This window comes from Strix aluco, chromosome 1, assembly GCF_031877795.1.
Source record: "Strix aluco isolate bStrAlu1 chromosome 1, bStrAlu1.hap1, whole genome shotgun sequence".
NCBI classification, from domain to species: Eukaryota; Metazoa; Chordata; class Aves; order Strigiformes; family Strigidae; genus Strix; species Strix aluco.
This window is the reverse complement of record NC_133931.1, coordinates 94,571,965-94,584,784: the sequence shown is the minus strand read 5'-3', so window position 1 is coordinate 94,584,784 and position 12,820 is coordinate 94,571,965. Positions and strand designations below refer to the sequence as shown.

The window sequence follows — 12,820 nt, the reverse complement described above, 5'->3', positions numbered from 1 at the left end:
AACTCAAGGCTCATTAAAGGTCAACACAGCAAAATGAATATTAAGACTTATCAGAGAAGGAAAAGAGAAGGCAAAGTCTTTACGCCAGTGTACAGAATCACCGTATGCCCACAGCTTGAACATTACACACTGACCTCCTACAGTAATAATGTGGAGAAGATGCAGGCATGAGTGATCATAACTATCAGAACATATGGATCATCTCCCACACAGGGAGTGAATGTCTGACCAGGACCCTTTGGTCTAGAAAAGAAGCCACTGATAAGAGTTACAACTGAGATCTAAACAAATCCTGAGTGGCTTAAACAAGGAAAAAGAAAACTGCTACTCAGTGTCTCTTCTGGCATGAAAGAGTACCTCTAACTGTAACTCTTAACTTGTCGGTCAAAACAAAAAGGAAGTGATTCCTCATGCAAGTTATGCAGTTTCTTGCTACAAGACACTGCAGACAGTAAAGGTTTACCGGGATGCAAAAAACACTTCAACAAATGAATGGAAGAGAATTCCACGATGACTACTGAAAATATTTTCAGCTCAGGAAACGGACAGCTGCAGCAACGTATCAGGGAAGGATCAGCATAACCATGCCTGCTCTGCTCATCTTTAGGCACCTGCTTGGGATGCCATCATGATACAGGCATACGGGGGTGTCCCAGACTTTGGTTTGATCTGGTGTGCCACCCTTAGGTTATTTTCTTGCATACTGCAGGAGTTCAAAACAATTATGGAATTCCCTTTTGCAGCTTTTTTGTTTTGTTTTGTTTGTGGGGTTTGGGGTTATTTTGGGAGGGGGATTGTCTGTGTGGGGTTTCTTTGTTTTGTTTTGAAATTAATGGAGTTTATAGTCTCTTGGTTTTGGGGTCAACTTTAGTCCAATTTTCTTCCTTCTGTCCCCAGCTAACATATTCTGCAACACTGAGCACCGAGAACATTGCCATTGATTTCAATCAGCAAAGGATCACACCCTAACTGCCTCCAATTTCACAGGTACTAAGCAACACTATGTGATCGCAGCCTCTGAGTAAGCAACATCCTGTATTCAAAGGTTTGAATCATGTAACTCCATACAGACCTGGGAACTTCGGCACCTACCAATGAACGCCAGCTTTGCAAATCTTGGATAACAAACTCTTGAAGCACAGAAATAAATATCTTACATGCTGTTAATTGATAGTAGTTCTACTGAATTATAAAATTTCCTTGTACCCTCATCCCGGACCTAAAACAGAGTATGTGTTATTATACTGTAAAGTTTCTATATTTTTCTCAGTGTTAACCAGAACAAACTTTTCTTTATATCAAAATTCATACATAACATTCCTATTAAAGTTATGTGCTCTGGTACAGTTTAAGATGAAAAACAAAACATCCAAAATTGGAAAGTTAAACAGTACAGTGTTAGATTTTATAATTCTTAATGAATAGTGATTATAATAGTGATCTTCTATGTTCACATTATGCCAAATAATTGCTCTAGTTTAGCACCATTTGCCTTAGGGGAACATGTAACATCATTCCTTACAATTCAGTGTATCTTTGCAATAATGCATATTTTTTCAACTATTACATAAAAACACTGTCACAGTGTATATGTTTTTCTTTCAAAAATAGCAACTATCACTGTTAGAAAATAGTAAATAACACCCTATTCTCCATTTTGTTAGTAGTAGGAGACTTTCCTGAATGCAAACAACCCTTAAAAAATACTCATAGCTGGATTGACTTTCATGGAAATAGTACTTACAGCCTTTATCAAATTTTATTTGCTCATCCACTCACCAAGACAACAGAAACCTTGCTTGCTGTTAACACAGAAAATCTGAATGGTTCAGAAGACTGGATCATCCCCACTACCAGGTGAATGACTAAGAATGAGGCTGGTTGTCCCTCCCTGGGAAAATCCTGCTCTGGTTTACATTTTAAGAATGGGAAATTCCAAGGGTGAGATAAATCTCTATGAAAGTTGAGGAATTATAAAGTTGTGACAGAAAGTGCTATTTTGTTCTGTTGTCTCTCATATCTGGGTTCTTTATCACACCTGTGCTGTGGAGATCTATGTCAGAAACTAGAAATCTAGTTTGTTAAGAAGCATGCAGGAAAAAAACAAAGAAGAGGGCCACAAAGACTCTTCACAGACCTCAAAAGGAAAAAGGAGCAGAGTAAGAAAGCAGGTGATGAAGAGTACTATCAATACATTTCAACATATTTGACAATTTTTCCCTCTAACCAACACATTTCTATTTACATGTACTAAATATCTGTATCACGTTCTATTTAAAAGTGGTTGAAATCAAAGAAAGGCTCCTTCCAAAACATAAGAAGGCATCAGAAAAATTCAATACAATATTATCTTTCAGAAAATAACAAATTTAATGCTGATTGCATGGGGTATTAAATCTACAACAGAATTCTTTACTCAAGACTAAAGAAAAAAAAATCTTAATATTATCTGTCAATGCCATCAAAATTTGATGCATAGGGAGGTTAACCTCCAAGGAACTACAGTGAGGTTATTTTGGGCAGGGAGTTGTCATTGTAAGACCTGCCAGTCCAATAGGAACTTCTGCCTACATAAAGAAACAGCTACTTAGGGCTAATGTCTTGGCCCCTTCAGGGCATGGACCTTGTCTTTTCATCTCTCCACAAGACTTCTTCAGTTCTTCTGCATTTTTGTTGTGTTTCGTATATATTCATATATTAATATATATTTTCAACAAAACAAAAATGAAAAGAAAAAAAGTGTGCTGAAGCATCCTGACTGTTTAAATAATAACCACCATAGATAATCAGGCATATGCAACTTCTGCTTTGAGTACCTGCTTCTGATTGTGCCACAAACCAGTCTTTCATATTCAACCAATAACACACTAAACAAAAGGACTCGAGGATTTTGAAGGCAAAAGCTCTCTTCCTTTCCCTTAGGAAAATACTGTCTTATGGAAGGAGAAGCAATGCCTGCCAATAAACATTACATTTCAGAAATACATATTTTAATAGTCAATATCAAGCAAAAATTACCCGTAAAACAAAAATCCCAAACTACAAGATACTAGAAATGTTATAGAACATACAACACCCCCCCCCCCCCCCCCCCCAATTTCTGAAAACTCATCAGTTTCTTCTCCAGTTTTTAATCAGCAAGCTGTGCAGTACACCATGAAAAGAGCTTTCTGCATTTGCCTGGTGAACTGGCACACCAAGAGTGAAATATTTCTTCAGCACCAACTTAGCCAGCCAAAAAATGAGTAACATTTCTCTTTTTCATTCAGTTCTACTAAGTTGTTTTCTGGTAGACCCCTTGAAGAGCTTGAGACAGGAATGTGCAGTTTGCAGTGTCTATTCTAGACATCTACCAAAGAAGAGACAGAGCGTATATAGGTTTAGGCACCTGCACTTATTCCCTCATCAGAAGTTGTAGGTCTGTGGTGTGAATCAGTGGTCTGAGGTCAGAAGCTTTCATGTTGGGCAATGGGATACTTACCTGTAGTTAAAGGATTTCATTATCAGTGAATAAATGGTAGGGATTACACAAAAAATCCAAACCAAACCAAAACAAAAAACCACGAACAAGAAAAACCCCAAACCCACAACCTAGTGTTTTTCTGAGTAGCTCACCTCAACTTCTTTTGCCTGGAAATCTTCACTGACTGAAAATAACACTGCGTCCTATAAAGACAAGCAGGCTGTATGTGGAACAAAAGGCACAAGGACAGAGCTACTGGGAACTCACAGGCCTCCTTCCCAAGGTTGATGAAGATCCTATTCCTTGCTGGTCTGCACTGGTTTAAAACAAACTTTGGTGTTTCAAAGAAATTTAGGGGCATGAGACCAGAGTAAGAATATCCATTGACTGTAGATAATGGAGGCACTAAGGATATAAACTATTAAAAAATAAACTATTAAAAAACTACCACTGTTCAAATGTGGGATGACTTTGGAAGGCAGTTGAGTTCTGCTAGCAAAAAAAAGCAAAAAATAAAAAAAAGATAAAGGGGCTAAGAAAGAAAATTTTCACCTTCATCCTTCTCCACAGAGAATCTCCTTCTGGACTTGTACATTTTCAGTTTTGGACAAAAGCAGTTGCTGCCATAACACAGTCAAAAAAAATAAAAATAATTAAAAATCTATGGGTTAGTAATAGCAAACTTGGCTTCACCATAAATAGATGCAAGTTGGCATGCCAGGAACCTACTGGGGTTTTGAATAGTTGCGAAAGAGAATTAAAGAAGAGAATACTCAACTCAGAGCAGCAGTAAGCAGGGAATACTCGTGCTTGACTGAAAATGTGAACTACCTTGTCCTTATTGTTACTTTAAACCAAATAAGCTAATTGTTAGCCACACTTTTTCCTCACTTGTGGTAAACAGATTCCAATGCTTCAATAAAATCACATTAAGATACATGAGACTCAGCATTCGAAGCCAAGTCTTTTCACAGAGCTACTGGAGGGAACAGAAAAACAAACTGTGGCTACATAAAGTGCAATTCTCTCTAAATGAAGTGAAAAATGATTGGCACCTCCACAACTGAGTTTGCACCCTCTAAAAATACCTTGCTAATAAAGTGAAAGAAACTCTTTTTTTGTTTGCTTGTTTTAATAGTACAAGTCTAAAAGTCATTCAAAAGCTAGACTTGAGTTACTAAATTCATGAGTTCTTGCAAGATTAGAATTACAATGAATAGTTAGGAGAGTTCTGGTACAGAAGGGATATAATTTTGAAGACCATAATTCAGAAAGGTGAAAAAGAGCTGAGGCAGAGTAAACAGAAAACTTTGCTGTAGAAACCATTGGTGTTTCATGTACACTCATTCACATACACACACAGAAGAGCATACAGTAACTGTTCTGAGGCCACAGTTTAGGTCTTCTCAGACACATTAAAGGAACCTAAACATAAGAATTGAGCAACATAAAAGCTTTTCAAGAAGAAAGTCTGGCCACTGGTGTGTTACATCTGATGGAAATAATATTACACAGTAGTCTTTCACTTCTGAGGCTGATCAGAAGCTGGATTATATTTATGACACCATGAACATAATAGCCTGAGAAAGAATGTTAGCATAAACCTTTAACCCTTTGGGGAGAAACTCTGGAAGAGGATATATTTTTAAAACAAAAATGATCACATTAGAATACATGCAAACTTTGAGGAAAACAAGCTGTGTGAAGTAACTGGGGCCAAAATTGAGCCATTCATAGTTTTTGTTCTTGGACTTGAACAGAAAGAATTTAGAGCACATGAAAATATAATAGCTTAGGAAACCAACTGCAAAAAAACCCCAAAGCCAGCTGAGTATAATAACTTGGCTATCTGAAAGCACACAAGAATTAAACAGATCATATTCCAAAAGGTTCCCATACCTAATAACATAATAAATAGTACTGGAAGACACTTAAGGACAGAGGTCTGAGCCCATGCCATCTGCCCTGTGCTTACAAAGAATTGCCTATTCTCAGCTAATGGAAAAACAAGCATGTAAAATTCTCTATATGAAAATAATCAGAAAAAAACGCCACCAATTTCCCCTCTCCTTCTTTTGTACTTATGTGTAAGTATAGAAAGCAAAATCGTCAGGTGACATTGCTCTACAGTAATTTCAATTAAAATAAATGATGTTGCTCTTAGCAGTTTAGTTTACAACCTCATAAATAACCAACCTAAGAAAAGAAACAAAAGGAAAAAGCAACCTACCATTTACCCAGTAACCAAATAGTGGTACGAAAGATCTCACATTCCTCTTTCTATACTTTAGAGATACAGAATATTCCAAATATTAGGGGATCCTATTTGCTTACGATATGTTTAAATCTTAACTATGAATGCACTTGATTTTTCTTAGAAGAGAAAAAAACCTGCACACCCTAATTTGTCAGTTTCTCTGAAACCTGGCATCTGTCTGTCTCCTTACTGCACAAAATAAAGGCAAGCTTTCTGTTTGCAGGCTCCAGATCGCTCACTCAATTGCTACCCTCAAATCACAGCATGCAAGGGCTGCACTCCACCTCAGGACTACTTGCGGCAGCTGCCATGAGCAGAAATGTCTGCACTCACCAGGGGAGAAGGGGGCATTTCAGACTGTGAAGCTGATTGCCCTGGAAGTGTTTGCTAACAGACATGTCAATGAAGTAAAGGAGTTTCAGTACCTGAGTTAACTAGCTGTTGCTCCATGACCCCACAGCCCAGGACCTCCATCCATTCTCCTTGGAAGTTGATCTCCATCTCAAAGGAAGGGTGAGTAAACGGGAAGTAGCAGTCTACCCATCTGACTTGCAGTCCTGTAGCAGTGTTTAAAAAATAAATAAATATGAAGCGTGTATGCTCAAAAGGCCATCCCTCCAACCATCTGTAAAATCTGCCCTTCAACTAATGACACCAATTACAGCAATCCAGAGAAAATAAATAGCAAACAAACTAATTTACAACACTTGTGCAAGGTGATAAATCTTAAAACTTGTGGAAAAAAAATGACCATGTCTTTTCTAATATGAAAAACGCTTTGTGCAATTCAAGCACCCTTTGAAACTAAATCAATCATTTGTCAAACTCTAGCAACCACCTGGCATGGACCAAAAATGAGCCAAGATCATGGGAAAGCCAGTAATTTTGTTATTCTTTGCATCAGGAAGACTATCTGCTCTTCACTGGAAAAGCTAAGTCTTTAATTTTTACATAGTATTTTATGGATCAGCTAGGCAAGTACTTTTTTTCATCAGAACCTATTTAAAATACAAAGCTATTGTTTCTGTATATGTTTAAATACGAAAGTTAAAAATAGACATTAATACACACAAATAGAAATATATATACACAGAGTTGTACATTATTAAGGTACGCTACACACCAACACATACAGAGTATTCTGGACCCAGTAGACAAGAGTTTAACTTTGTGTGGATATGAAGTGTGAGAGAAAGGTGCCACTTTGCAAATCCCCCTCCTCCCCCACTCAGCATCTCTGCAAGTACCACTGCACAGAGCGAGGAAACCCCTGGCATCTCAGAGCAGCGGAGCCAGAAGAGGGCAAGGTCTACAGTGCTGCCAAAAGCAGAGGGGTTGTCAAGGCCCTCATTATATTTGATGAGTTTTAGTTCCTGTAATGATTTACACAAGCTTTGTTTCACTAAAGAATTTTTTCTAGCCATTAGGTGTCAGGAAAAAAAGTCTCAGAAACATGAACCGTAAAAGCTCAAAAGAGAATTGAACTGCAAATTCTGTGAGCTAATGCCTTAACCCCAAGCCTGTCTTTCCCTTCAGTTAAGTCAAATGATAATCAGCATTAGGATCATTAACAACCAGGTAGGTCCGGTTTTGAAAATAAGGGGCACAGCAAAGGTTGTTTGGGTGACGGTAACTGTTAACACCCCTGGTTTCTTTTTCAGGCTTTTCTGGGTTTGTTTCAAAAAAGGAACTTAAAACATGAAATTGCATGGTTTATACTGAGAGTTTTTCAAAATAAAACATTTTCTGTAGCCTTGAAGATTAGTTTTTCTTTGATTACTTCTTGAATGTTAAATGTGGCTACAAAAAGTAAAACAAGTTACAACAAAAACATACATACACAGCCAAAACACAAAATACCTAATAGTTATGACGAACTATGAACTTTCATATGGAGAGGCAGGTTTCCAAACACACCTTGGTACTTCTAGATTTTCTAGATTTTCTAGACTTTCTAGATTTTTTTTTTCTCTCTTAAAAATCAACCTCAGGAAGTTATATGAATGATAAAAAAGCATTTTGATAATTTTACACTCAAAACTCAGAAAACTGAAGTATTAGCAATTATGCCATTCATAACTGTACTGTGACTTACATCAATCACTTTATTGCTTTTTTGTCTGCAAAACAATAAAAAAAGTTATATAGATGAAAAAAGTCATGTGTATGGTGTGTGGAAAACATTTTTTTAATTTCCCGATCTTGGTACAAATGCATTTTTAAACCTAGGGCTGTACAACTGCAATCACCGTGAAGCCATGCACATATAAAATAACTTCATTTAGCTTGCAAAATTTGCAGCTGAGCAAGAATTACACTGAATATTAAAGTAGTTCTGTATTCAGTAACAACATTCTGATAATGGTTTCTTTTTAATCCTCTGATTACTTCAAAATGAACCTATGGGGAAAAAAAAGGATTTCTCTGCTTTTTGTTCTTAATTAAAATAAATTTTAAAAGGTAAAAATAAATTTAAAGTTATGCTTAATTTTAAATTTTAATGCATCTTAGTACTTAAGAGGCATTTCTTTTAAATGCAAATAAGCAAACAAACAAAAACCTGAATAAAACAAGTTCAGAATGAAGAAACAACTGTCGCCTTCATTCTGTTCTCTAAATTAATAGATAATCCCATATACCACAATAATTTAATTCATACAGTAGCCAGGAAAACTGGGAATACTTCTGTAGTTTACTGTGGTGGGTTAACCCTAGCTGGACAGCAGGTGCCTACCAAAGCTGCTCTATCACTCCCCCTCCTCAGCTGAACAGGGGAGTGAAAATATGACAAAAGGCTCGTGAGTCGAGATAAGGACAGAGAGATCACTCAACAATTACTATCACAGGCAAAACAGACTCAATTAGCTTATAAATTACCAGTCAAATCAGAGAAGGGTAATGAGAAATGAAACCAAATCTTAAAAACACCTTCCCCTCCACTCCTCCCTTCTTCCCGGGCTCAACTTTACCCCGAATTTTCTCTGCCTCCTCACCCCAGCAGCACAGGGGGGCAGGAAATGGGGGTTGCGGTCAGTCCATCACCCGTTGTTGCTGCTCCTCCTTCCTCCTCAGGGGGAGGACTCCTCATATTCTTCTCCTGCTCCAGTGTGGGGTCCCACGCACGGGAGACAGGCCTCCGCAAACTTCTCTAACATGAGTCCTTCCCACAGGCTGCAGTCCTTCATGAACGGCTCCAGTGTGGGTCCCTTCCGTGGGGTGCAGCCCTTCAGGAACAGGCTGCTCCAGTGTGGGTCCTTCACAGGGTGACAGGTCCTGCCAGAAAACCTGCTCCAGCATGGGCTCCTCTCTCCACAGAGCCACAGGTCCCGCCAGGAGCCTGCTCCAGCATGGGCTTCCCACAGGGTCACAGCCTCCTTCAGGCACATCCACCTGCTCTGGTGTGGGGTCCTCCACAGGCTGCAGGTGGATCTCTGCTCCAGCATGGACCTCCATGAGCTGCAGGAGCACAGCCTGCCCCACCACGGGCTGCACCACGGGCTGCAGGGGAATCTCTGCTCTGGCATCTGGAGCACCTCCTCCCCCTCCTTCTTCACTGACCTCGGGGTCTGCAGAGTGTCTCCTCTCACATTTTCTCACTCCTCTCTCCTGCTGCAACTGCCCTTGCACAGTTTTTTCCCCCTTCTTAAATATGTTATCCCAGAGGCACTACCACCATTGCTGATGGGCTCAGCCTTGGCCATCTGTGGGTCCATCTTGGAGCCGGCTGGCGTTGGCCCTGTTGGACATGGGGGAAGCTTCTAGCAGCTTCTCACAGAAGCCACCCCTGCAGCCCTGCCCCTACCAAAACCTTGCCATGCAAACCCAATACAGTAACTTACATGTCACATCTCCAACGAGTAAGAATAAAGTGAATAGTTATTGTTATTTCTGAGTACTGAATCCAGGTAAGGAACTGGTCATAGCTTGCACTCGAAAGTAACGGTATCTGTCAGTGCTAGCCTAACTGAGTCTCATAATGAAAAAGGGTTGACCAAAGGCACTGAAAAAGAAAGAAGAGAAAAAAGATCCCAAACACATTAAAGCAGCCTATTGCTATGCTACAGCACAGAAGCAACAAAGCCAGAGAGCAGATGGTCTTCACTGACCAGAAATTCTCTTTGTTGCTGTGAGGATTACTTTTAGTGGAGTCTATGGGATAAAAAGGAAAGGGGTGCAGGGAGGGTGCTGGGGAGCACAGAAGGTATCGAGCTGTGATCACTTGAGGGGTATATTGATTTGCAAGTACTCCCCACCTCATTGCTTCAGCTAATTCATCTCACTTGCAGCAGACAGGAGCTAGCTGCCTATAAACCTATGTTAGCTCACTTTTTTCAGAAGTTATTAGCCAGATTGTTATGTCCTTAATAAATGATTTTTTTTTTCTTTTTAAACTACTTACACTCACAGATCTCCATGCACTTGAAGGAGGTATCAGTACAACAGAGTTAAGAAGAAGAAAGAGCACAACAACATGTTTGATTTAAAAGACATCTGGTGGCTGTTCAGTGAGAACCAGCAGCAGCAGAACCATCAGTCAAAGCACAGCATTACTCACCCTCCCGCCTTCTCTTCCTGGTGCCTAGGAGCTGGGTAGATAAATATGGGACAGCAGTGAATTTTGGTCCATTTAATGGAAAGCAACAAATCACAGAACCAGCACAGTCATTCTTTTCTATTTGCTATAGTAAGATTACTTCTGAATCTCTCAGGGTTCAGAAAGTTTTTGGCAAACTACAGAAATCTTAGAGGAAGAACCGGAGTTGGGAAAGACTGACTAACTTTATGAGGAAATCTAAGACAGCTAACCTTGGAAAGTCTCACTACAAGGTAACTAAAATGAGACAACCAGACTTCCTACACTGACAGATCTGCATGTGGAGACAGAGGTATAAGTTAAATTACCAGATTTTAAGTGTGCCCCTTATCTGCAGGCAACAGAGGAAAACTAAGAAAGGTGATCTCTAGGCGTAATATTTGAGATAGCTTTTTGACAGCAAAACTTCATGAAAGAAACTGAAAGTCCATCACTTGCAGAATGCAAAATCAGACATGGCATAGCACTAGAAAATGTCTTAAAAAGAACTATCTTACACTGTCAAGTATTTAAGACAATTGACTGTATGCTCCAGATCTTCGTCCTCTCTAATATGTGTTGTTCTTTTGCCCATTGGCAAAGCCAGGAACAAATAAAAAGACAAACCATGGGAATAAATGTAGGTGCAGATTTTTATGAAGTCTTTGACTTTCCTTATGACAACCTAGTGATCTTTAAGCAACTTTTGTTATATTGCTTACTGGCACATACAGTCGACACTAAAGTATCCAGATAGTGTGGGATGAGTCAGGTAAAGCAAAACTGTCTCACTAAATATTATGAAAACTAACCTAGAACAAAGCAACAACAAGAAAGACAGGTCAGTGATCTGACCTTTCTGCAGAGATCCTGCAGAGATCCTCAATCTATCATCAAACTGAACTGGTAAATTCCCAGAGAAGTACTGCAGAAGCACAGCTACCCAAGTCTAGGACTTCAGGCCTAAGCTAGTTTATGCAAAACTTGCATGAATTTAATCTGCAATCCAAACAATCTGCCTGTGAATAACTGTTGACTGTATAGCAATGCAACATTCAGTAGCTTACTGCAGCTATGATCACGCTATCCTGCTAGAAAAGATGTGCAACGTCACTGCAATATTCTGCTGACAGCACAGGCTGTAAAGAATACAACTGATGTCAAGTAAAAAAGGAATGAAATTTTTCCTTTTAACAGAACATAGGGCCTGACGGAATATTCACAAGAAGAAAAAATACAGGATTTTTCCAAGAGCAATAAATACAATAAAATACATTTAAATTTCAAGTTAAAATATAAGGGAGTTGAGACACAAAAGTAATCAAAAATATTGTGTAAAGTGGAGAATAAAATGAAAATTAAAAGATGGCAGCTGTCAAAAGACAAATTTAATTATGTGTGCCCGAGGACACTTGCACTGCACCCATCTCACATGTCTAGCGCCTAGCATGAAGTTTGCTTCTTTGAATATTACCTTCCAGTTTGTATTGACAGCTTACAAGAAGATCAAGAAGGTGAAGGGGAGAGAACTTCACATTTCCATGAAGTGGGTGGGGGCGGGGGGGGGGGGGGGGGTGGGAGGGGAGAGAAAAAGAGAGAAAGATAATTATATTTATATCACTATCTTTATCTTGTCTTTGTATTTCAGGTAAAATATTGGGGGCACAGAAATAGAAAATCCTTACAGTAAGAAGCCAGCACCTACTTTCAGTCTGTAGGTTTCCAATCATTTAAGAATATTTTTTTAATGTCTTTCTAGTTACTGTGTGGACTGTAGAAGAACTAGTAACAGTCAACACTGATGCTTAAAGTGCAGCATCTGTCAACAGTTAGAGAAGGATGTCACTGCAGTCTCAGATATCACTAATAACTCCTAGAAATTGCTCACTTTAAGCAACATCCTCAGCATTTGAGGTTGATCACAAAATATCCTTCTTCCTATTACTCACTTTGATCCTAATATTGTATGTTTCAAAAGGCCACTATTAAGTAAAATACAACCACAAGAAAAACAGAACTCAGAAACTTAAAAATTTTTTGTCCAGGTGGGATAGAACAAAAACTGGTAAAAGTTTTGCTTACCGTAAATTCATCTTGAGAATTTCAGACAAATATTCAAGCAGTCAGATATAGGACTTGCTACCATTATCAATCCACTCTTGGAACTAAGGCTCTAAATTCAGTGGGCATCTTAAAAGAGTTTTGAAAGTAGCCAGCATACCCTGTGCATTCTAATACTATCCAGTATTTCCTCAACAGAAAAATGAATCAGTTCAAAAGAGAAGCCTTCTTGCCAGGAAACAGCATTAATGTAGCAATTTTAACTTGGGCCATTTATAAAGTCAACTCCTGAAACCGAAAGCAGGTATTTTCGAGGAGAGGATATTTCATTCGTATACACGGACATTCATTACCCTTCCTCATTCCACTCTAAATACCAAACAACAATTATTTTTCAGCTTGGTGCAAACTTAGCAAACACCATCGCCCCTCACTGCTAGGTTTAATTTATTTGCACTAGGAAAAC

The 12,820-nt window shown here is 38.9% G+C and overlaps 1 protein-coding gene across 9 annotated transcripts in view; it reads right to left on the bottom strand.

Annotated features, from left to right (window-relative positions):
• FARS2 (phenylalanyl-tRNA synthetase 2, mitochondrial) overlaps window positions 1–12,820 on the bottom strand; it is a 255,083-nt gene that overhangs the window by 170,555 nt on the left and 71,708 nt on the right. For all 9 annotated transcript variants that reach the window (XM_074827581.1, XM_074827589.1, XM_074827570.1 and 6 more), the window contains one exon: window positions 6,146–6,277. In XM_074827581.1, the coding sequence (XP_074683682.1) occupies window positions 6,146–6,277 (132 nt within the window). The remainder of the gene's footprint in view (window positions 1–6,145; window positions 6,278–12,820) is intronic.